The sequence below is a fragment of the Tripterygium wilfordii genome, chromosome 12, assembly GCF_013401445.1.
Source record: "Tripterygium wilfordii isolate XIE 37 chromosome 12, ASM1340144v1, whole genome shotgun sequence".
Taxonomy (NCBI): Eukaryota; Viridiplantae; Streptophyta; class Magnoliopsida; order Celastrales; family Celastraceae; genus Tripterygium; species Tripterygium wilfordii.
Window position 1 is genome coordinate 5,182,756 of NC_052243.1, and position 26,233 is coordinate 5,208,988.

Sequence of the window (26,233 nt, forward strand, 5' to 3'; positions counted from 1 at the left end):
GGTCTCTTCTCTAGTCTAAAGATTTGTTCCATCAGATTGGAAGGAATCCTAGAGGCGAAAAAGCTTGTTGAAGAAGACGAAAGAGAAGTAATGGCATTTTTGAGGGGAGAACCATTGATAACGAAGCTTGCAGTGCTGGCTAAGCACGTTATTCTTCCAGGTTCCATGGTGGCTGCTTTGATCTACTCTCCTCCCGACTATTTTTACTATTCCAAGACAGATAAATCATCCAAATAGTTCGTATCTTCCTTCTCCTTTATTGGTTTCGAAATTACTTTTTCTGCTATTTTTTGTCTGATCGTCTTTGTTGCTTGTCAACTGTTCGACGAAATAACTGACGCGGAATGATATCTATCTTGACCTGAATCTGAATCTGAATCGATGTGATTGTTTTGCGCTTCAATACAATTTTCTGTAAATTTTGGATTCCCATTTGTGAAAAAAAAATTGTACTAGGGATTAGCTATGTTATTGTGGTTGGGCTCAATCGATTGTGATTTGCTTGTTTTTTATTGGATAGGTTTTATATTAGGTCCATAGTTACCCAATTGGATCCCTATTTGAGTGTACACTGCTCTCTTATATGGAATTGAAATAATGTTGAGAGCTTATTCACATATGTGCTCTATATGATTGTTTCTAATGGAAGTCAGACTTGGTATACGAAACCAATATCACAGCACATAGCAGGTTTTTTTTTTTTTAAGTAACAGACACAATAGTTTGGATGCTTGAGCCTTTAAATGCCAGTCAGTATGGTAGAACATTTGTGGAGCATCTCATTCCATTTCAATCTAGAACTTTAAACCTTAAACCTTATTACTAAACATCTTATATCAGATTGCAACGAATTATAGACATTAGGAACGAAAATAGGCGATTTCTAGCCATTGGTTTGAAGCAGATGTGTTGAGGAAACTTTTAATGAAACAACATAAGTTTGAACCAAAAGGAAAAACACGAATGAAGGTAAATCCAAAGCTTTTCGTCCTTTGGCAGAGACAAGACACCACTCTGCAGGGACTTTTAACTACACACCTTGTCTTGAAACATGATTTCAAATCCCCTAAATAAATGAAGAGTTCTTGGTGACCTATCCTGCATAATGTAACCTGCTGCATCCATGATCAAAGTCTTGGGAAAGAAATCTCTGAGCGTGGAGATTCATAGTCCATTTACTGGGTCCTATCCGGCTGATGTGACTCGGATGCTGCATAATCATAGTGGTAGTCATATTCCACTAGGCCAAGTATTTGTCATTTTTCCTTCAAAGAAAAAAAAAGAAAAAATTGATACAGAATCTATTTGGGATCTGCTGAATATTTTGCTCTTTGTTCCTGGTTTATGTGGTTCATATATCCACCATCAGTTGTAACTTTGTGATGTGGGGTTGCGGAATATCCCCCTCTCTACTCACACTTAGATATTATACTTTCTAAAATTCATCATGGATTGACATATTTCATCCAGACTTTTTATTTTGTGCAACAGGGATGCCTTTTAATGAGCTATTTACTGTCTTTAACAGGTGCTAAAAACCCCTCGTCTCCTAGTTTCATTTCTTTTTTGGCGCCTTCTTAAGAAAGTGGAACCTTTTTCCGCTTGGGCTATATTGAACCCATCCTTACAGAATAACCTCAGATATTAGCTATTAGTTGCTCACCACCCATTAAGCTATTTAATTCTCCATATTCCTTCATCCCTCCTCACTTCACCCCTCTTTGTAGGAGACAGTTGCAGGGTGTGGGAGGGTTTAAATATTTTCAATTTTACAATCCTGATGTATTTAAGAAAATAGTGAATTATCTATTTGTTTTCACTCAGTTTAAACGGCCTTGATATTTTGAGTTGATTGATATTGTAGATAACATATCTAATGTGTCCCTTCCACTTAATGAACAGGATACCTTTCTTTGCCTTCTGTATGAAGCTTTATGCGTATAAAATATCATGTTTTAGAATACACGTTTAGAATTATCATTCTAAATTCCAACTTATCTTTCTTCAATTTGTCCTTTCGTTGTAAAGTAATAACCAAGAATCAATAGAATATGTTGGTTATTTCCTTGTGCTGTTTTTGTGCTATCTGTTTGTCCTCATGTTATTGGGGTTCTACGGATCCCATATTATATCCTGGCTGTAGCTGTGGTAATCAATATCATTTTCCTTTTCTTTTTAGTGTTAGAATTGGGCTTTTTCTGGCAATGAATGGTAGTGTGTAATTGCTCTTGTTTAGGTTTGTGGCAGTTGCAAATAGCTTATAGTTTGATGCATGACCATCTATTTCTTAAAAGATTTTGTTGCGTGGTTTGCTCTATGATAATTGTGTTGACAGTGCAACTCCCCAGAAATTACGCAATCGCATGAGTTTGTTAGCAGTATAATTATTTCAGGTTGTATCTGACTATTTCTTGTTCCCTTGGTACAGGGTAATGACTGATGGCTAGATCAGCGTGGAATTGAACATGAACTCTTTTCAGTGCGGAATAAACCCAGGACCCAAGAGTCACTGGATTTATGTAATGGGTTTTTTTGGATTGAAACTCTTGTACTTGTTTTTATTGGTCTCTCTTTACAGTGTGCTTAGTTCCAAAACTTCTACGGTATTTCTCTTTTGATCAAATGTGGAATCAGTAGATTTGTGGAATGAATAGGTTTTGCCATAGAGCTTTAAAGTATATATAATAATTAGGGCTATTTTAATCCGTTACGGTGATCAAGTTGCTGGTTGTGAACTCAAAACTTACTTGCAGTGCGAAAATATTCTCAAGAAGAAACACCATGATGTACAACCTCCTGCACCTTTATTGACAAATGTTGCCAGACACTAAAAAAAATCCCAATACGGCCTTGAGGAGACCATGATTATTCCTGATCAAAGAGTGTTGATTTGGTTCCAAATGGAGATTTCCCCCCACTTATTTACAAAAGCCAAATGCCAATGGGGAGAAGCAATCTATTCCTGTTCGGAATTATATGGTTCTCAAGCCTGACTATAGGTTGGTATCGGAACACCCAACTCTTCTGTCAGCTTTCTGTAAGCATTTTGCAATCTTCGAGTAACAGGCCCAACCTGCCCATTGCCAATTAATCGTCCATCTATCTTCACAACCTGTTGAAGGACATTCATTAAATAGGGCATGTAATAACTATCATGAATCATGATGAAGCAAAGCATTGTTTCATAACTCACCGGACTCAGCTCACCCATTGTTCCTGTTGTCCACACCTGCAGCCAATCCATTTTTTCATATAATTTAGAAGCAAGGCAAAGATTCATATGAACAGAGTAAAGCAGTGTCAAAGTAGACGGTATATTCCTACAAAGAATGGTAGGCAGATGCTAAATTCTATTGAAAGATTCATAAGAGACTTGAAACTCTTAAAAAATATTAGATTGGAAGACTTAAAAAGTATCCACTGTAAACTTCCCATTTAGATTTTTTGTACCTTTTTGTATCTGTAAACTTCCTTTTTTTCATATGCGTTGTGCGATGACAAAATAGGATTATGTAACCCAGGTCATGCAGTGATGCACACAAGTATAATCATGCGAAATGGAGAGTGATTATATAACATTTTAACCTAGGCGCTTGGTATGATGTCCTTTTATCGGTTCAATAAATTGCACAAAGTTTCTTTGGAAACCTATGAAAAGAGCAATCTTTGTAGGTAATTGAAAAGCACAGATTTTAACTGCAACAGGCGGATGTCAACGAGGGAAAAGATATGAAATGGGATAGAATCACGACACAAACGAATTGGAAAAGGATGAAATGAGTTCCACTATTATGTGTATTTATGAATGAGCAAGGGAGCTATCATGTTTTTCACAGATTCAATGGTGTGGGAGTCGTGGGACCCTCTGTCTAAAAACCTACGTCCTCAATTTGAGAAGTTCTGTATAGTTCTTTGAATTGATTGATCATGTGGCAGTGGATATGCATGTAGAAAATTAGTGGGAAATTCGCCAGAGAGAGATTTGACACACTTCCTAAATATAGGCTGTCCTAGACGCAAACTACCTGTAAGGAAGTAGCAGCTGTCTGATTTCAAAACTTTTGGTCCTTTCCAAAGTTGGTCTTTTGTACAAGAAGAAGCTTGAGATAGAAATTGAGCAATGGATAATACTTGAAAGACCTACACTATTAATATCTAAGGCACCAAGCTAAGGTACTAAAGAAGTGCTTTACCAATTATTAGTATGTAAGGGGCGTATTTCATAATTGTTACTTAAGATACTTCACTCCGAAGATAAAAAGAATGAGCAGGAACCTCATCTGCAGTATGGAACTCTGACAAGCTGATTCTTCGCTCCACCAGGACAAAATCTTCCTTCACCACAAGGTCCATAACCTGCAACCTCAAAAAATAAATTGGTCAGGTCCAAAAGCCAAGGGATAATTACTCGCAATCGAGATGTATCTTGAGAAAGTGCGAACTTAAAATGTGCTCAAATGCCAAGGGATAATTACTACTAATGCCTCATTCTGCATGTATGCTATGACAATTATGCTCCATTCACGTTCACTTAACTTGCTGAATACATTAGAAACTCTAAGTCATGTTGCGCATCTGTTATGAGGAGTAATTATTCATAGTTACCCACAAGTACAATTTCAACTCATTTCTTAGCCAAATTTTACTTACTTACAAAGTTTCATCCACTGTTTGTTATTTTCTAATTTAAAACTAGTGAAAATACAATTTATCTAAATGAGGGAAGTTTACACCACTTACAGTTGCTCTAGTTATGCCAGGAAGGCAATAATCAGCATGAGGTGTCAGGACACGTCCCTTCTTCACCAGAAACTGCAAAATAGCAGGCAAAAACCTTTCAGGGCAGAAATTCAACATGTAGCAAACATTTGTGCCTAGGTATTTTCAGCTATGGGACAAAAAGGATAAGCGCCACTAAGTGGGAAAGGATGTATGTTCTATGTATCCATAAAGAAAATGTTGAGTTCATTGCATGATCTACTCAATGATGATGCACACTGAGATAACTGCACTTTATCATCTACGACAAATGACCAGTTAAATGATAACACTTGAATGGCTTGCACAAAACTTCTGAGACAGAGAATCGCGTTTGTACTCTCACTCAGTGCATCCCCACAATAATACCCACCCACAGAAAAAAAATTGTAAGAGGTGGTAGCCAACTCCATACACACTTGCAAAGGTTCGATTCCCCCCTCCCTCAAAAAATTAAGAATATAACCCCATAATTTATCACACAAAAAAAAAAAAGGAAGCCTGAGACAAGAAATTAAGTAAAAGCATACTTACAATGTTAGTAGCATTTGTTTCAGATACATAACCATCCTTGTCAAGCATAATTGCATCATCAGCATTTGCATTGTTCCCTTCTATCTGCAATATCTCATACGCCTCAATCAAAACTAAGTCAAATTAAAGACAACTATATCAATCGCAGTGGATTGATATGCTACAATATTGCCATATAATTAGATGATAAGAATAGTGGGCTAACAATTATCCCAGAAAAGAAAGAAAAAAAAAGCACAAAGTTCTACGTATAAACGTTATAATGTTAAACTCCTTAGCCCAGTAGTCAACTAAGGACCAATAGCATATTGCATAAGACTAATCACAATATTCTGGATGGCTAGAGTATTGGCAGCAACTTCCTACTACCTAAGATATTCGCCAACATGAACATTGAACAGTATATACCAATCACAAGATGAGATAAGTGGGAGAACCCCCTACTACCAAATAAAGTTAAAATTTCACCTGCCTACATTGGATGTGACTAAGAAAATTATTTCAAAATCATGTATAAAAGATAAACATACTATTTGGTCCTCATAATGTTACAGTTGACAGGAGAGGAATACCTTTGCAAGTATATTATTAAGGAGGTTATTGTGGTGAATCTTCGAATCCAAATTCTGGTTCAGCAAACAAAAACAAAAGTTATGCTCACTAAATTGTAAATGAAACCACATCAATCTTCTCAAAACCTAAAGACAATACATGATTTATAGCTTATAACATGATGGAAGTCTGCCATGAGACTTGCAAAAATGCCAAGTTTTGTCATACGTTTTCTTACTGTATGCCAGCTACTGAAAATGTTAAAAAACAGCATGATCTTACATTTGGAGAATTACGACGAGTAGTAGCAGTCACCAGAGTTATTCCCTTTGTGTTGTCGTAGACAGGGGGCTTCCATTCAGGAAGCACTGCAATTTTTCAAACAAACAATGAATATCACATTGTCCACAATATATTAAGGCAAATTCAACATTGAAAGAAAAGGAGATTTCATTGTAGCCGTTAAAACTTAAAATATGACATCATAGATATCGAAGTCCATGCCACCTTATGGAAAACTATAGTATGACCATATCGATACACACATATATCACTAAGAAGACAAATAAGGTTGATCAAGCAGTGCTATCATTATGTTGTGTAGCAAACCAAGAAAGGGCTTTACCTATCAAGGTGCAACCATAAAGATTAAATGCTGGGCTCATGCCAGAAGTAACCTGAACAAAACAAGTACATGGCAAGTCAAAACAAAAGATCACAGAAAAAGATTAATAAGCAAAACTCATAATTGCAAATTTTATTTGAAAGTTTGAGGGAAATATATGATTACATCTCCTCAATTGCTCATCATATTGTGCTCATCAATTGATGAGAACAGAAATAAAAGAACCTCCAAAGTCCAAACTAGAAGCACTCACAAGTATACATCACGGCATCGAATGAGAGCACAAAGAGATAAACATACCTTTTTGCCTCGGGTAAGCGAAAGTCGGATGTGTGCATTGTCAAACATTCCATTCCTAATGAGAGTTTTGAATATGGATTCCTCAATCTGCATTGTCGATGCAATATGTTAGTTCCACGATCAATCAACTACATCACAGAACTATAATCACAAAAGGAATGAAGCCAACAACATCACTTCATTCAAGTCGCAGCACTGTGCTTGCTCAAAAATATCACGAGCAAAATAAATTCTTATCATCTGCAGATCCTCACCTCTTTGCGAGTTGGGACATTGTTGAAAGCCAGAGCCTTTGCTGAGTCAAGCAACCTAATGAAAGTAAACAATCCAACTCTTTAATAGGAAGAAGAAGATAAAAGAATTGCGATCCACAGTCAATAATTGCATACTTATTGATGATAAAGAAGAATTGCCAACGTGGTATTACTCATTCTGAACCATAGTTAAGCACACCAAAATGGAGCAGTAATGACCACATTCCATTCTTATAAAGCTCTGGCTTTCTCCTCACTAACCTATCTAAATGCTCATCAAGCTTAAAAATCTTTCCATTGTAAACTCGAAGCCCTTCCCACACTGAATCTCCGCCTTGGACCACCGAGTCAAATACAGAAACCTAGTCAGGATTTAAAGCAAGAATGAGAAACTTAGAAAAACAGTATATTGGAATGGACAAGCTGAAAGTCTTATTCTATGAACAACTAATCATCAATTAGTTCAAAATTAAATACCTTTGCGCTTTCACGAGGTAACATCTCATCGCCGACCCATGCAAGCAACTTCTCATTTGCAGGAACAGGAAGATTTGGTTGAGGTAAGTTGGTCTTTAGCAGGGATGAAGTCTGCTTGACATGGCACCTAAGGAGGTTGTAGAAAGGTAGACTTTGCTCCAACAATTCATACATAGTTAAAGGAAATGGCTGAAAGAATGGAGATACAAGTCAAATCGTTTGAACATCAGCTAACATTCCACCTTTTAATAATTCTTGACATCTCTCATCTATTTTATACAAAATTTCGAAGAAAATCAACAGAGGAAGCATCAATACAGATTTTAAAGCATGTCAATAGTCGACTTTACAAGACCAGGTTTGCAAAGCAGCCCTCAAAAAGTCAAAAATTAAAAGGACAAAAAGAAGAATGCAAAACATACACATGCAAGAGGACTCAGGCACAGACATATACACAAAAGCATATTTCCTTAAAGCAGGAACTGATTAGGAATATTCATTTTAAAGCGACGTGTCATGCACAAACTGCGTACCTCAGGAAATCTTCGTGCTTGCTTGAATTCTGTTGACTTATGTACGCTCTTATACCACCAGGGGGCCCAAATCCCATCATATGGCTTAGGACCAGCTTCCCATCTGATGTTGTTTAGATAAGAAACTCATAATGACTCATACATATGCTTAACGTCATAATTCAAATGGGTTCGGGAATTATTAAGATCAATTTGGATGCAGCCTAATTATGAGTCCATGAATGCACTATAGGAGATCTGATGTCGTGATAAGAAGAAAGCCATTAAAAATATTTCTTGAGGACGCCACATAGGCCAAATAGAACACATGCAACCTTGATATTGAATGGTGTGTGATTTGGAGGGTTTTCAATTGCAACTATTCTAATCTGGGAAAATAAACTACAATGAGCTTATGCTGCTATAAGTGAGTAACAGTCAATGTTCTTGAATCTTGATAATAACAATCTGAATGATAGAACTGGTGGTTTTGAATCTTTGGTATCAGCAAGGCAGCAACTCTAAGGTGCAAGCTAGTCTCACTATGCCTAATGGACTGGTAGAGAATGAAGCAGAATTTTGAACAGAAAACGAGCTCTTGGGCTTGTGACTTCTATTGCCATGTGATATCGAAAGCAGAAGAATCAAGATATGGTAGAGAAGCCAAAATAGGACTAGTGTAATGGATCTAAAGGCTAAAACCTAAAACAACTGCAGGATCGACTCAGTCTAGGTGACTTGCTATCACTAGCATTGTCATGCACAGCTGTAATAGTTAACTTAACTTGATAGCATCCTGAGGTTATATCTCTAACCAAATGCCAAGTAATGGACAAAATGATTTTACTTGATGTTTAAAACTGAAAACATTTTGCATACTTGAGCATTGAGGATTGAAATGGGATATCCAGATCTTCACATAGACTGCGTAAGGTACCCTGCATTAAAACACGATGAACGTACAACGCCTAGAAGGCTAGAGTCATATATTTAACTGGAAAACACAAGTTGAAAATAAGAATTTTCAAAGTGAACACAGTAATGGCGGGCATACAAAGCATTAGAACATAAAGAAGAACCAGTTCAAGGCAGTTAATCAAAAAACATTGCTACATGTATGATTAAGCTAAAGCAAGAATTTACAAAAAAAAAAAAGTCTGACTGCTAAATTACCCCATGGAGTTGGAATGTTTCAGTTCATACATACAAGGAAGACAGAACATTGAAAACAACCACAATATATTCATAAATAGAAACATTTTACTCCTTCATAGGATGTACTACTGATAAAGACTCAATCAACACCATTCAACTATCATGCCATCATCATCAGCAGCCACAATAATGTTAACACCACTAACTCATGCAATAATCATCACACACTGCAAATGGTGCGGAAGCCATCCATTTCCATGCTTTGATAGCTGACTGTATTTTATTTTCACATTGTCAGTTACGGGTTGGCAGTCAACAGTCAAATGGCTGATACTGTAAGGTTCCCCTCTTATTTTTGGACAATCTAAACAGATTCTTGAAACCTTTACTCTTTTGGACAAGAATTTTCTTGCCATCAGAAAATTTGCAAGTCCTTCATTTAAATGGATAAAAGAGAGTTCTGATTTTGACCATACCAAAGAATAAATTTACGAAAATAGACGTAGATTCAAGCATTCCTATAAAAAAAGGAAACTTTTATGAGAACACACAGACGTATATGTCCATGAGAATTTCACAACCATGAGCATGTTTTGTTAAACAATATAAAACAAGTCCCGTGCACAAGGCTTCCGCAATAGATAGGGTTGTGAAACAATATCTTCAAAGTAAATTATGAAATTTAAGAAAGAATGGGACCTTGGGATCTTGTTGAAGATCTGCTGTATCAATTACTGGTGGAGGCCTTCCCAACTCGCATAACTCACTGTATATGGCTACCAGCTCTGATACACCCAACTCAAGAAAGGATGCAGGCACAACCTTTTCAAAGGATTGCTGATAACAGGTTTAGATAATAAAGTGGGAATAAGTCAGTGAAATCAAGGATAATTCTATGAAGAACAACAGGTTACATCTCCAAAGTTTTTTCTTAGTGTCTGGATATGTACAGGATAGTACGCTAATATGTTCAAATATAAACAGATCAACAGGGAAAAGAGTAATGAGATGAAATAATTTGAATTAGAAATAATTATTTGCATATCAAATATGCCGCATTATGGAAAATGTAAATGGAAGCCTTACCAGGACATCAAGGGGATTTCGGATCAAAATAAGATGCTTTCCTTTCTTCAACAAATCACTAGGCAAACCCGTTACTCGCTGTTTTGCTATATGCTGAAGAAAAATGAGAGAAAATCAACTTTACGAAAAATCAATAAACCAGACTAATCCTGTTAGAGATGTAACTAAATAAATTTTAGCTGTGGGCTATTTTACAGCTCCATGCATATCCAGCCATGCACGGCCTGGCTAAGACCAAAGGAATATATCAAGTGCAGGGTTTGGCACACACCCACATAGTCAACTCTGGCCCCACTGGCCTAGCCTACAATGGCCACGGCACTACCCCAAATCGCAAAAAGAAATCTACAAAAGGGGGAGGGGGGATCGGTGACGCGTGCATATCAAAACTGTTTGGGGACTTTACTTCTTTATTATAAGTTACTACATCAGAGAAGGAGAGAAAGTGAAGATCCTTTTTGTCTTGGGCTGCAAACAAAAAAAATAAATTTGGGGTCGGGTGGGGGGGATTAAGAGATTCTTTGATAAGAACTTATAGATGAGATCATTTAACAACTGAGGGGACCATAGAAAGAACTTGCTGTGCTAGAGGAGGTTCTACGTTAGATAAAGTTAAACATTAAGAAGAAGACCAGGTCTGCTGGCGCTTGAAACACTGGAGGTATGTCAAATTTTGAGGCCACTTACATCAGATGCCAGTTTAGCAGATTAAACATATAACATCCCCAAAATAATGAGTTGTTGAATTTACTAGAGGACTATCCATCAGATAAGAAGTAGATAGCCACGTATCCGCAGTTTGTATGCGAAATTAAGTGCAGTACGTGATTATATCATGTCAAGGGGAATAGACCTTACAAATTGACTAAATAGATCAACATATGTTCCTGAACTTGTGCATGCATAGATAAGCTTCTACAATACCTTGCAGAACCGATACTTCTTTCGCCCTGGACCAAAAATGACATTGTTTACAACCTTAGTTCCATCAGATTCCTGCTCCAGTTCAGGAAACCAAATTTTAGATTAAAGTAAAGAAAATAAGTGACTCCACACACAAACAAGAAAAAACGAAAACAAAAACTAAATCGAAGATTTTTTTTTGTTTTGGATAACATAGAAACTCTCCAAGGTAGGGTTGCATTGCACCCAACCCTGGAGAATCAACTTCAGGCACTATAAATTAGTTGAAATACTGTTCAATTTGAAGTGGAAAATGGATGATATTTGTTGATCAGCCACCTTTGAAAGATATGCTGCAACAATGATGCTTAGGTGAAGGATTCTTCCAAATTACTTTCAATAGAAACACAATAGAAAAACCATGAATTGGGAGTTGGAGGAATTCAACTCTTTCTGGGGCATGAGACTTAAAAGATTCTTTGAAAGTCTAAAGTTTCACCAAAAGTTGCATTCTTTATTTGGGAGGCTTCTTGGAATAAAATCTGGACGATTGAGAAACAGCTTTGAACACAACACAACTTATATTAACAAGTTCCATCATACATAATTCAACAACTTAGAATCTGATATAATTCATCCATAAGTATGGACCAAAAACCAAAAAGAATATTATATTTTTTAGGCCAATACGACATATATTTGAAAAGGCATGGATTTTTTGATTGTTTGTGAGAGCTGGTTGGAAACCTATATACGCTGAAGCTTCATCTAACATACCATTTTGGAGAGAAGCTCATCCCTGTATGGCCTTTCAACACCGGTTATCCGAAGGAAAGCAGCATAAAGGGGTTCATCAAGCACCTCGGTGTCATCCCGCTAACAGTCACATAAAAAAAATTCAAGAGTAAGTAAAGAATGAAGTACGTGCTGAAACTTTAGCAACTAAAATAAATTCAAGAACATATATTCTCTTCAAAGTCCGTCAAGTAGAACACTTGGAAAGCATAAATATTCTAATATAGAGCCGAAAATATCATACAGAGAGCATTTTGTTTTAGCTTCTTGTTTTTGGTTGTTGGTTTGTGTAGCTTGTTACAGGAGTACGTACGTAATCAGGGTATTCCTCCACTGTTAACAAAAGTTGCTGAGACACTGTCATCCTTTCATTAATGAAAACCATAAAACAGCTCAGCAAATCTAAGTCTCTCACATTCAACTTTGCTTCTAGTTCTAAACTAAAGTGGAGACAAAATCTGAACAAACAGAAATTAGGGGCAGAGTCAATCCAAAGAAATAGATGTTAAGTTAGTAAATTCCGGGGGACACTGTCTTAACTCTTAAACTTTATTGGTACTTTTTACACCTCTACTGATCTGGCCATTGATTGGGGGATAAAGATCTCACTGTCTTAGTTTCCTACATGACACACATAAAATTAAAAATTACAACATGCTCAATCCATAAAACGAAGACAACTCTAAGTTACAGAATGTCATTCCAATGTACAAAAGAAACGAATTTCAAGACAACAATTGATCCAACCCTGTGCAGGTAGACATCAACACTAGAAAACTTATGCGGAATCTAAATTCAAATTCGAACGTGCAAAACGTGGCAACTTTACTGCAGTTGCCATTACACGACGCACCCTAGTTCCCAAGAGAAAAATCAACATCTTTAAACATAACTTAATTCACTAAGCCATGCTAAAACCCCAGGAGGTAAATGATTAGAATCCATTAACATTGTGAAGGAAACCCTCATAGAATACCTACACCATCCATGCCGAATTGAACTGATTTGAAGTTTCTGTTTGAAAATTAGAGTCCATTACAATCGAATTGACCAATCAAACCAAAAAAATTTTAAAATGGGAGAAGGAATTAAGATCACGGGGAGAGTGAGTGAGACCTGGGCAAAAGAGTACATGAGGGTGGTGCTGAGTGACCGTGGAGCTGACCATGAGTGTATGACCTCTACTTCTTCTCCTTCTTGTTCCATCTTGTGCAGTGAACAAAGGTGCGTGGAACTAGGAGAGGAGGAGGTGCATAAAATGTATTATCTACAGAGAGACTACGGTCCTCTGTAACGAATAGTCGACTCCGGTAGAACTAGGAGGGATAGGACTTTATGACAGTGTAACGAGGTGAGTTTCATTTTCATCCCTAAGCTTTTTATCCCTCAATTAATTATGATATACTATTATTCGTCAGATCATATTTTTTTTTTGGTAAAAATGTACTTTTTATCCCTCAATTAATTATGAGGTGAGTTTTATTTTCATCCCTAAGCTTTTTTCTTCCATTTTCATCACTCAACTATTAAAAAATATCATTTTCATCCTTCAAGTGAGATTGGGGTCTGAAAATATATACTTGACACATTGGAGAAATATGATCTGACGAACAATAGTATGTCAAGTTGGATTCCTTACATCGCTAGATTTATTCAATGGACAAATGGGATACTTTCCCATAGTTGGGGACGAAAAAAGGAGAAAAAAAACTAAGGGACGAAAATGAAACCCGATCAATAGTTGAGGGATAAAAAATATTCTTTTGCTATTTTTCTTTTATAGAGAAGGCCTTATGGGGGTAATACACTCATATCCCCCTCTCCTCATCCCAAATAAAACATATGGGTGCTTTTGGTAGACAACTTGAAATAGCATATATGATTCTATGAATTTTTCTATACGGACTTAAAATGTGGGGTTAAAATAAGGATTTTTTTAAGGGTGTGAATAAATGAAATGATAAGTGGTACCCATTACTTTGGGTCTCACTTGTTCCAAATCAATGATGAAAACATATGTCAATATCAAACACAAATTTCAAACTAGCATTTGTAGCCAGTTTGGTAAAGCATTTTTATCAATATTTATGTTTGTTTCTAGCATAAATTGTTTGTAACTGCCAAACAGCAATTTCGATGCACTTTGACCAACATTTTATACTTGTTTCAAAATACTACCAATTTGAACAATTTTTGTAGCATTTTCATTTCTATTTCTTTTTATGTTCTTAGCATTTTATTTTCATTCTCATTCTACCCCTCACACAATTAATTTATAAGTTATCTTTATTTTATAAATTAACTATATATAAATTAACTAATTATAACTAATGTTTTTCATTTTGTACATATATGGTGTTATTTGAGTTGAAATGTAGGAAGTAATCGTTGACTGTCCAAAAGGCTACAATAAATGGATTTATTGTCATAATTGTTTTGTTCTATTTTAAAATAATTTGTTAGATGAAAACCGAGATTTCAGTTGCATAAGCGCATAGAAGGCTGAGGAGATTCCAGAATTTACATCTTACACGTTTCTAAAATATCTCAAACACATTTCCAACAATTGCATGACAATCAGAGATCATAACCATGTTCGTCCTGCACTTTAAGCAAGAAGAAACTTTCCCACATTCAAGCAAACAAGAGCAATCACGAAATGACAACTACCAGTATCTTTCCCTCAACAGAAAGCATGATGCCTATTTTTTAGGAGAGTGGAGTAAGTTGCATGTTCTTAGTGCTCCCATATCCACATTGAAGGAGGGACACCACTTGAGACTTTCACCATGATCCCCATTACTTTAAAGATGTTGCGATTATGAAAAGTTTTGACCCAACAACTCAAGCAACAAGCAAGAAGACAGTTTTCCATGATCCACCACGATAGAATATGTCAAGATCATGTCAAAGAAATAGGTTATGATGGTCGCCATTGAAGACCATAAAGAAGAAGATGAAGAGAAATCTACAACCAACCCGCGTCAAACACATATTCTGTGTCTATAAAATTTATTGTATTCTTAGTATGAGTACAATCAATTATCTTTAACCTATTTATTTACTTTTAAACCTCCCTGTCTATAACCTCCACGACTATGTTTTATTTTAGTTTATAAAACACACCCCTCATAACATTCTAGGATGTATTCTCAGGTAAAGATTCCAATGCATTCCTATCCCCTGCGATAAGAATTTGGAGATATCTTGTCTAGCGCATCAGAGACCAAGCAGTAATATAATATACTATAATATAAATATGTAAGAATTTATTTCTCTTTTATTTTAAATATATAATATATTTTGAGACTCAATATTTTTATGTATTAAATAAGTAATGTAATATACTTTTAAACCTCTATAAATTAATATCCTTAGAACCATAAAAATTTATTAATTATCGAGATATTATTTAATAGATAAAATAATAATTTATTAATTTCTACATTAATTAATAAAAAGTTAATTTATCAAGGTATTCTTTATTTTTTTTTTCAAAACATTGAATTTATAGTATTCTACATATTTATTGGTATTTTTGACAATCATCGATATCTTTGACATCTACAATTGATATTTTTGATAGCAATATCCATAACTTTGACATCTAATTGAGTCATGTATATATATAATTTTGATGTATAAAGAGATTATTAATTTATATATCAAGTGGTACCTATGTGTTTTTTTTAAAATGTATTATTTTATAAATTTAGTGAATTACTATTAATTTACTACATTGATCCCAAGTAATCGACATTATTAATTTATTAATATTATACTGTAATTATAAGAATTTGAATATGTTCCTTAAATTGTGGAACATTTAATTTCTTATGTATTATGGTAAAATTCATAATAACCATGTACATATAATTTGCTACAACATATGTGTTATCAACATAAATTGAATCAAACCGTCATAACATTTTAGACAGCAAATATGCTAACATTTAAACCATCAAATCTTATTTTCTAAATTGTTTACCAAACCAATCCTATGTCCATATCGGGCTCTACCAATGAAGGAAGAAAGAGTTATCCACCCCCGAAATATTCTCCTAAGAATCAGGAAGGAAAAAACATTTCTCTATTGGAATTGAACTGCTCAGATCAATATCAAAAGGGACTTCCATAACATGTAATTCTAAGACTATAAACTTATAAATTTTTTTATTACTAGCAAAGAAAGAGTAATTTTGAGCACAAAAACTCCCTCAATCTCCGAATAAAACTTGAATTGATTTAAGTATTGAAAACTCTTGGTTCCATCATGGGCTTGTCATGTCTGAGGGGCATGAAGGCCACCACAACGGATAGAAACTACCCAAATCCAACCCCCTGGTGAGAGTGGAACCCTGGATCTCAAGATCCTGGGCAGGCAACCTGACCAACCAGGCTACCTCCCATTCTCAAATTCCATCATGGGTTGGAAACCCATAAAATAAAATAAAATAAAAACATACTTAGTGGTTAGTGGTCAGACATGGTCATAAGTATGTCTTTCCGGTGACTAGTAAAGGAAAAATTGGAGATTTTCAATCTATGCAAAACCAACATGTCTCGTGATTGATTAATGTAGTCTATGCATATCAACGAGAGGTGGCTCGATTGGCAATCGACTGAGTTAGGTCTATGACGGTTAAGATTAGCCTGGTTTGCCATTGCCAGAAAACAATTGAAGGTGTCGATATTCCGAATGTCTGAAGCAATATAAAGCCATTGGACCTTCCCTTGATAGTTGATCCTAGTGTTTGAAAAGGAAGTATGAATTCAAAGAGACTCGACTCTTGAGGGCCAAATTGAACGCCTATGAAAGTATTAAAGCAACGCTAATAAATAAGAACTAGTTTGTATTACTTTAATGCTTAATTGAAACCATGTCAACACAAATAAGAAAAATTGTTCTAGAAACTAACAAAAGAAATATCTCCTTTTCTTTTCATGGTGAAGAAAATTTTCTAAAGGCAAGTAAAAGAAACCCTATTGACTGCATGGAGGCAGGACTAACACTCAAGACTCAATCCCCTCCCTCCAAAGCCAATCCCGCCAGCTGTCTATCCCTGATGAGGTATTGTTGGATCCGTTCGTCCTGTAAGGTACTCAATGCTATCAATAATATCAGCATCAGGTCCCAACATTACATTTTTCCAGTTCTCTTAGCTTGTAGTTGTACCTGAAATCATTAACATCATCCGTGATGCAGGATCCACTTCTTGGAGTTGGAGAGCCATAGGCATTGTTGGGGGAAAGGTGTGTTTCAAATGGATAGGACTGAGACTCTTGTTGTGACATAGGGATTCCGCTAGGGGAGAAACTGACAGTTGATGTTCTACTAGGGGAGAAATTGATAGTTGATGGAGAGTTTCAGATTGTATAACTACCACTCACTGAAGATGACTCCAGGGTGCAATACCATTCTAGGGAATTCTGAACAAGGTGGGTTCCCTGGCTGCTGCCATTGAAGCATCTCTGGTGGTCTAAACAATGAAACTGTGGCAGGCAGTATGAATCAACTTGCTGCATCAGTTGGTGGTACAATCTGCTCGACTTGTCCAAAGTACTATGAAATTCTAATGCTCTGCATCGAAGGCTCTATTTCAAAGAATGGAATACCTTTGAAGAAGAAATGCTTTCAGAAATGAACTCAAAAAATACTGTTGATCCACAGTCTAATCTTGTTTCCTTCTAACAAAATACTGCACTAAGCATTTAGTTTAATAGAAGTATGATAGAGTCGCGCCCATACACGCTCAACACCCAAGGCCCAACCAACACCCACCCATATGGGCCGGCTGTACCCAAGGCCTCCTAGCCCATACTAGAAAACCTTGGGTACTAAGGGAGGCCCATACCTCCCCCCTATAAACAACACCTTAGCTCCCACATCTTTCGATGTGGGATAATCCTATCAATACTCTCCCCTTCAAGACCAACGCCCACGTTGGTCGTGCATCATAGTCGACCACTCCGGCAAGCGCACCTCCGTTGGTCGAGCACCATGACCGGCCACTCCACAGGCGCGGCCCCAAGTTGAAGGCACAACAGGATCATGCTCCGATACCATTGATAGAGTCGCGCCCATACACGCTCAGCACCCAAGGCCCAACCGACACCCACTCATATGGGCCGGCTGTACCCAAGGCCTCCTAGCCCATACTAGAAAACCTTGGGTACTAAGGGAGGCCCATACCTCCCCCCTATAAACAACACCTTAGCTCCCACATCTTTCGATGTGGGATAATCCTATTGATAGAGTCGTGCCCATACACGCTCAGCACTCAAGGCCCAACCGACACCCACCCATATGGGCCGGCTGTACCCAAGGCCTCCCAACCCCATACTAGAAAACCTTGGGTACTAAGGGAGGCCCATACCTCCCCCTATAAACAACATCTTAGCTCCCATATCTTTCGATGTGGGACAATCCTATCAATACCCTCCCCTTCAAGACCAAGGCCCACATTGGTCGAGCACCATGGCCGACCACTCCGGCAGGCGCACCCCCGTTGGTCAAGCACCATGGCCGGCCACTCCGCAGGCACGGTCCCAAGTTGAAGGCACAACAGGATCATGCTTCGATACCATTGATAGAGTCGTGCCCATACACGCTCAGCACCCAAGGCCCAACCGACACCCACCCATATGGGCCGGCTGTACCCAAGGCCTCCCAGCCCATACTAGAAAACCTTGGGTACTAAGGGAGGCCCATACCTCCCCCTATAAACAACATCTTAGCTCCCATATCTTTCGATGTGGGACAAAGCATTGGAGAAGTGGCCTATCGCCTGGATCTGCCTCCTCATTCTGTTATACACCCTGTTTTCCATGTGTCTCAGTTAAAGAAAGTTTTATCTCCAGGAACTACTTGCCAGCCATTACCAGAAGCTCTCACGGATGACTTGGAATTACCTCTTGTTCCTGAGTATGTTAAACAGGTTCGAACTTTACTTAATGGTCAGCAAGAGGTTTTAATCAAATGGCAACATTGCTCGGAGTGTGACAGTACTTGGGAGCCATCTGAAATGATCAAGGCACAATTCCCATCTTTCAACCTTGAGGACAAGGTTGCTGTGTTAGGGGGGGTAATGATAGAACCGTGGTCATCAAGAAATATGGAAGGAAGGGGATACGTGGAATAGCATGATTGGAACACTTGCTTAGTTTTCATTGGTTTAATATTTTGTCTTTACTGTTGTTGCTTTTGCTTTTAGGGTGGGAGTAGTGGAGCAGAGGGATGGTTCTGTTTTTATTGGGTTTTGTTGTGGGGAGGTACTAGTCCCTCGAAGACTAGCTTATCTTGTTCTCAATTACTGTTTTCTTGTTCAATCAATACAATCCTCCTTGAGAGGCCTACTTTGATCTATATAGAATTTGGGATTGTTTGAGTCTTGTTGTTTGCATTTCATCAAAGTACTACATGTGTGACAAGAAAAAAGTAACTTTTTTTACATTAAAATCATAATCTCCAAGTTCCTCCATCTATCTGCATGACCTTTCCTCTTGCAACTGGAATTTGTCTAGTAAAGAGATAGAGTAGCCCAAAAGGGTGGCGGCCAAATTAACCAAGTAACTTCTGGGCAGCAAGGGAACGGTTCAATTTTGCCATTCTTCATGTCATAGGCTCCCAGGTCATGACCCCCGGTCAAGACTGTTGATGCGCCAATGTAGTAGTTCATATGGCCCTCGGTGCCATCGTCAGTGAAATAAATGTGATTGGCTTTGCATTGAGGAAAATCATTAGTGCAGAGAGAAAATGAAAAGTTATTCCCAACAAATAACATTCGATTTTCAAGACTTGGTCCATGTCCCCCCCACTTCATCAAACTCAAAAACTTAAAATCAATTGTTTTGAGTAGATGTACACCTCCATCATCCTCATCCTCATTGTTATAATCATTGTCATCAACTCCATCTCCGTTATCGTCATCCTCATTGTTATAATCATTGTCATCAACTTCATCTCCGCTATCATCATCCTCATCCTTGATGAAATTGTAACTCTGAGAATTAGCATGATCAGCATTCTCATCAATATCGTGACCACGACAATTGATATTATTAACGTTATGGAAACAAGATTTTATTGTCCTAGAAACCAGCAATAACTCATCTCCTGAGACTACCAAGTAATATATGTCTCCTGTAATAGGAGGTTGTGGAGTCAATATCTTCCTTAATTTAGGGACTGGACCCTCCAAATCACATACAACAAGCACTCCAGCAGAATCCACAGCATAGAAATTTCCTTTCCAGTAAACAACATCATAGAAAAAGATTAACTCATCTTGGTGGTGTACTAAAGTCAATCTCACATCTCCTTCCCTACAGAAGGCTAAATGTCCTCAATGTCCATAAATAGCCATGGCCATGTAACCTTCACTAAGGGATGGATTCCCAATTACAATTACCTTGTGAAAGAAAAAATATTTAATGAATTCTCCTCTTCGTCTCTCCTCATCCCCCAAGTGGGTTCGATAAAGATATTCTTCTTGGCCAAGTTCAGAAACTCCAAAACCCACAATCTCAGGAAATGTTGTGATAGGTGGAAGTTGAATCTGTGACCCTGTGACTAGATTTAGCAGAAACACATAAGGACTTTTATCCATCATCACCATCCACCCACAAGATGACCCGCATCATCTCCTTCCGCGAAGTTCGGGTAACTCCTTAGCATGAACCTTCCTGTCATAGAAACTGTAGAATCGATAAATATCACTATCGTCCTCTGGCAGCATCAGCCATGGAAGTTGGTGGTGAGGTTTGGGTTTGAAGGGCGTCTCCTTCAACACCGATTGCCATAGCCTGCATACAGCTTGAGCACGGATATAGTCTTCTACTGATAGACGCTTTGCAATGTCTTCTAGTATGTCGGTTTTCAGATTGGCCCAATCAGTAGTCATTGCAATCAAGTACTTGTTTGAGGAACCTGAAAATTGGCTTTTCATTGCGAACCACAGCACAGCACCTGAGAGTGAGGGAGAGAGATGGAGATAGCGCAAGCACTCTGTCTCGACTCTTGACCTACTTGAATCATAATTTGAGCATGAGAATCAACAGATAAAAAAATCTACTAGCAACCCATTAACCAAAATTTTTAGCTTCAATGAACTCATGTATTCAACATATTGTTCATATAATTCATCCAATAAAACACCATTGTTTGATTCAATTTCATTTATAAGCTTCTTGAGAAAATTCTTCAAGTAACATGTACAACTCTGTCCATCCTCCATATATCATGAAACCGAAGCAAGCTTTATCAAGGATTAGATTCTTGCAATGATGTATGGAGGAGATGTGTCATATAGTTTTTCCTATCATTCATCTTATTTGTACAATATCAGGAGTTTATATATATATTTTTCTTATTCAAGTGATTTGAGTGTTAGATTTCACCAAGAAATCTTTAAAAAATGCAAATACTTGGAATAAATGTGTCAAGCACAGGATATTGGATGAAAATCACTTACAGCTTTGTTTACACAATGATCCATATAAGCTTCTGTACTCTCTCTGTAACCAACCCTCCACCACATACTCTACATTTCAAAGAAAACACCTCAAAAAACAATTCCCATATAATATCAAACGCATGGTATCGTGAGATAAAGTGGCAATCATATGATATAGCTATAGGGCCCCTAGTTCCTATAAAATGCGCGGGAAATACCTTGTAAATGAGATCAAAGAATCGGATGGCTCCATTGAAGGAAGGCGGAGACTAGATGGAGGCATGAAGAAGGGATGCTGGGATTAAGCTCTGCGCCCGCCATAGTTGCATCCCGATCTCTCGTAGAGTCGCAGGGTTTGTGGGGGGTTTTTTTTCTTAGGTGTTTGTAATTGAGTTTTGAATTCTTTCTTCTTATTATTTCGATATGGGCTGGGCCTTTTAGGGAACGGCCATGATGGGCCATTTTAGTTAAGGCCAGGGCCCAGGTGTGTGTTATGGAACCAAGTGAACGAAATGACAGAATGAAGTTTCCAAAATTTTCCTACATAATTTTCTCGACATCCAAACAGACGAGGGAGAACTCATAAGATAATGTTTGTTCCGCGCTATGTAGGAATGAATATATTCAAAAGGTTCTGATTTTTTTTTTGTGGGCTCACTTCTTGTACACACAAAAGCATTTGAACATTCAATTTGTCTTCAATGTTTGCCAAGACGAAACTGTTTAAAGCAATTTTAAGATGCCTATTCGTAAAGGGACGGGGTAATGCAACTTTTTTTTTTTTTAAAGAATTGTTAATTTTTTAACTCAATTACGGAATGTTTAGAAATTTCAACTCGACAACTTAAAATTGAAAATTGTTCTAATATGTAGACATGGACATATTCTTTATATTGATTTTTTATGCCACATCAACAAATTTATTACTTGAACAGTGAGAAAATCTACCCATGTGTGTAACTTAGAATGATATTCAACTTTCAGCTTCCAAATTGGAAGGTTTGAAAATTTGATGACTGAGTTGGACCTGGTCAACTCTTTCAATGACCAAAAGTTACATTACCCCTAAAGGGTCCTGTGTACGTTTGTCTTTTGACATATGACATAAGGATCTTGGTGGTGCATTTTATTCCAAAACATTTGATCAAATTGTAGCCTCTATCCCTACAATTTTGGTTGCATTCGAAACTGGAGGTCAGTTTTAGTGAGGAAATTTTGAATTAACACAGTAGATTATATTCCTCAATTTGTTTTTTAGTCATTTTAGATTGTTGTTTCTTATTTAGAAATTGCATGATCATGGAGCTAGGAATTTCTCGAATGCTTGGATTAAGGTCAGTTTCCTGTGTGCATAAGTTTTGAATGGAACTACTCAGCCAAAGCATGCACTAATAATAGTGAGTATGTGAATTGGAATCACTCGACAATAGCCTAGTTGGTCATCTCTTTGAACTTAGGGAATACGGCGCTCAAGGTGAAATGTTCTGACGGTCCGATGATTATGCTCACTCAACTATCCAAAAGGTATATTGGACTGGGTGATTCCTCGGTTAAAAGTATGTCAACTGTGATGTATTTCACTACACAGAGGCAGCAAATCAATATGTTTCGTCACAAATACTCGCTGGGAAATATTCTGATCCACCTTCCTTAGACAAAATGCCTTTCCTTCTCAAGCTTAAGTTGTAACAGAATATTTGTACTCCTGCAACTAATTCATTCATTTGTTCTTCAACAATAGTGATTTATGAGAGAAATTAAAACATCTGTTTGTGCTTATTTGCGCCATTGGCCTAAAAGCCATTCACTCAGCAGGAAGATCAAACTGTCGAGTTCATTTTTATTTTAGGACATCACTATGAAGATCAACTTCTCATCAATCATCATTTGTACAGCTATGTTTTGACATGTTTTTTTCCGAAACCACAGGACGCTGTACAGAATAAAAACCTAACAGTAGAGGCAAGACCTACTTTCGCGAAACATATGCATAGTATTGCGCCATTGGAACAACAAAAGCAATCACCAACAAACCTCCAACTACAAGAGTGAATTGCCCCCTCTTCTCTTCTGTCTCTTCTCTGGTTTTAAAGTTGGACTCGCGTTTATCATTGTTAACTGAGGGCCCACCAGGATCTGGAAGGCCATCAATAGCAGCTACTAGCCGTTTGGCGCTACTATAAATTGCCTCGTTGTACTTTTCATCTGTAGCCAAGACTGCAATCACAAAGAAAGTAATCTTACAACCATGACTCCAACATCTGAAACAAATTAATTTTCTTCTTCCATCGCCGTTCAGGATAAAGATTTAAGGAAGTTGTAACACAGCTCAAAAGTTTATGCTTCCGATTGAAGAATAATTGCAGTATTAGCAAATACTAGCAACTTAAAGAAAAATACCAGTAATGCACAACGTGAACAAATTGAATTTTAGTGGTTCTGAATCTCCATATTTTAATAAAGTTTCTTAAGTTGTGCAAATTTTATCGAATCAAACACAAGGGCATCATGTAACTGTGAAAACTATGCAGTGAAGGGAGGAAGGGATGGATGGTACTGGAAAAATTTGAACATATTCTTTTATTGTACGGAAAATGGTACAATAAGCTTGCTGCTAGACCAAATTGTCGAGGCTAGGGCTACAAGAACCTCACAGAATTGCTCCAGTACAGTTTCACGAAGAACAGAAGACATAAGGTGGAATTATTTTAATCAAAATCTAGAAATAGATTTATATTGTTGTGTTCCCATTAGTTCTAAAAGCATGTATGGTGACTCATGCAAGATCTGAACTTGGTTTTCAGTTACTTCTCAACCCAGTGGACTCTTGCTAAATACTCCTGAAGTATTTTCGATGGCTTGTAGTACATAGCTAAAGCATAGAACAAGGCTAGCGTCCTCTGAAATAGCCAAACACTGTGGCTCTAGAGCCAACTCCAGGTTGCAGGTAGTTCTGGCAGCAGTTTTTCATTGGATTTTTTTAATAGATATGATTAAGAATCGTTCATGACCATTTAGCCCACATCATTCGGGGTTATCTTTAGCAGGTACAAAGGATATTGACACTTCCCTTAGCTTCATGAAAATTGCTTTCCAAGAAACACATTTTTCTGTAAGACAACTCCGATCAAGCATAACCCCCAACACTGTCAAACGGATGTATATGGCAGCATTCCCCAAAATAATGGCTATGACACTCAAAGAGTTACCAAATAACCAAATCACATATAGAATATTTACCCCGAGTGCCCCAGCAGTGGAACTTCGGCATCTTATTCATTCAAGTAGTGAAGTTCGTACAGGCTAGTACATGAAAGTGCCTCGTGAATGTATTCAACAGATGTACATGTATCTCTAAGTATACCATGACAACCATGCCACAGTTGTCTTCAGCCTGCCAACATCATGTATCTATCATTTGCAAGTCAAAATCTTGAGGATGGAACTCTTATCAGTAAGCATATACGGTCTTCAAGTGTTTAAATCTTATTAAGTATCCTTTTTCTCCAGCACATGGCGAAATTTCATTGTTGTATAGCCGTCTTTGTATCTTTTACCAGAATTCTCATTTTCAGTGTATAGACTTTTTTACCACAAATCTTAGAACTCAATCCTATTCTTATATTTCAGTTCATTTTTTTTTCAGATTGTGCATAATGGCCACCGTAAACTTCTTGAATCAAAGAGAATTAAAGATTCTAGAAAATTTTCAGCATTGTAAACTACTTAAAGAAGTAATGTTCACGATTAGTTATTCAAAGATAGTGCATCCTTACCAGGGAGGTTCTCCGATACAGTAGCATCAAGAATTTTGTCTCCAACAGCTTCGACAAAGGCAGGGCCACCAGTGACGGCGCCTTCTTTCTGACTGGTGACGAGCACTACAATTCCCTTGTTACTGCCCTCCTCAACAGTCGGATACCAGCGCTCCAACACTTGGTCAGCAAACTCAAATGCATCGGCTTTGCTCTGTGATCAAAGAAACCAATTATCAACATCCAATATCAATGCCCCAAAGCCTCTTAATTCATTCATTTTGTACTTGTGGAGAACAGTTATAAAAGCAGTTATATATTTCAAAATAGATACAAGCTTAGATAAATCATATTCAAGGATTACAAGAAGCCATTAAGAAAAAATCATAAGACTTCAATTCTAGAGGTTAAATTTCAATTCATAGTTTCATTCTCTATAAGTAGTAGATACTCATATTTTAGCCAAACTTCACACCATATAAAGTTAATGAATAAAAGAACAACCAGCATTACTCACTGTAAGCTTCCTAACAGTAATGAAATTGATCTTGAAGTTCTTCCTTGACTCTAAGTCAGATAAGAGCTGCTTCAAATCAGACTTTGTAACTTTACTAAGCACACCAGCATCATCAAAAACATAGGATTCTTTTGGAGGACCCTCATAGAGGACATCAAATTCAGATGCTAGTGCATTGCCAGTGTCAAAGACTGGGCAAAAATTGAGTGCCAAGGAAAGAGCTAGTGCTGCCATTCCCTGCTGAGCATGAGTGAACCAGTTTGTGGGTATTGTTAAAGATGGTTGAGGATTATGGCTTCTGAGGCCAGACGTAATGGGTTTGATGTGAGCGAGACAGTTTTGCCTGGTTGGCCGTAAAGATGCAAGATGGGTTTTTGGAGATGAAAGTTTGGGGTTGAAGAGAGGACACAGAGGATGAGAAGATAGTAAGGTTTCCATGGAAGACAGAAAGACTAACACAGATCAGAACTGGTGCACAAAGAGAAAAAAGGCGTTTTTCTTAACTATTTTGTTTATCATTCTCTGGTTTCTGTTGGGTATGGGATTTTGGGTGGT

At 37.3% G+C, this 26,233-nt stretch overlaps 3 protein-coding genes and 1 long non-coding RNA gene across 4 annotated transcripts; 1 reads left to right on the forward strand and 3 right to left on the reverse strand.

The window, feature by feature from the left end:
- Positions 1–20: 20 nt before the first annotated feature.
- On the forward strand, positions 21–2,665 carry LOC120010862. The gene is made up of 2 exons (XR_005470938.1): positions 21–236; positions 2,429–2,665. It is a non-coding gene; the product is annotated as an uncharacterized LOC120010862 (long non-coding RNA).
- A 117-nt stretch (positions 2,666–2,782) lies between these two features.
- On the reverse strand, positions 2,783–13,265 carry LOC120010861 (branched-chain-amino-acid aminotransferase-like protein 2). The gene is made up of 19 exons (XM_038861756.1): positions 13,068–13,265; positions 11,934–12,032; positions 11,178–11,249; positions 10,254–10,346; positions 9,867–10,004; positions 8,892–8,950; positions 8,034–8,136; positions 7,501–7,689; positions 7,285–7,385; positions 7,024–7,078; positions 6,770–6,856; positions 6,470–6,521; positions 6,127–6,212; positions 5,865–5,918; positions 5,293–5,376; positions 4,741–4,812; positions 4,276–4,356; positions 3,194–3,229; positions 2,783–3,112 (listed from the first exon to the last, which is right to left on the reverse strand). Exons 1-19 carry the CDS (start codon positions 13,155–13,157, stop codon positions 2,984–2,986), a joined length of 1,680 nt encoding a protein of 559 aa, XP_038717684.1. The 5' UTR covers positions 13,158–13,265; the 3' UTR covers positions 2,783–2,983.
- Positions 13,266–16,823: 3,558 nt separating this feature from the next.
- On the reverse strand, positions 16,824–20,569 carry LOC120010493. Its single transcript, XM_038861284.1, has 3 exons — positions 20,329–20,569; positions 19,365–20,295; positions 16,824–17,677 (listed from the first exon to the last, which is right to left on the reverse strand). The coding sequence occupies exons 1-2, from the start codon at positions 20,567–20,569 to the stop codon at positions 19,472–19,474; spliced, it is 1,065 nt and encodes a 354-aa protein (XP_038717212.1). The 3' UTR covers positions 16,824–17,677; positions 19,365–19,471.
- A 2,645-nt stretch (positions 20,570–23,214) lies between these two features.
- On the reverse strand, positions 23,215–26,177 carry LOC120010642 (UPF0603 protein At1g54780, chloroplastic-like). Its single transcript, XM_038861433.1, has 3 exons — positions 25,679–26,177; positions 25,183–25,375; positions 23,215–23,623 (listed from the first exon to the last, which is right to left on the reverse strand). The coding sequence occupies exons 1-3, from the start codon at positions 26,114–26,116 to the stop codon at positions 23,376–23,378; spliced, it is 879 nt and encodes a 292-aa protein (XP_038717361.1). The 5' UTR covers positions 26,117–26,177; the 3' UTR covers positions 23,215–23,375.
- Positions 26,178–26,233: the final 56 nt, after the last annotated feature.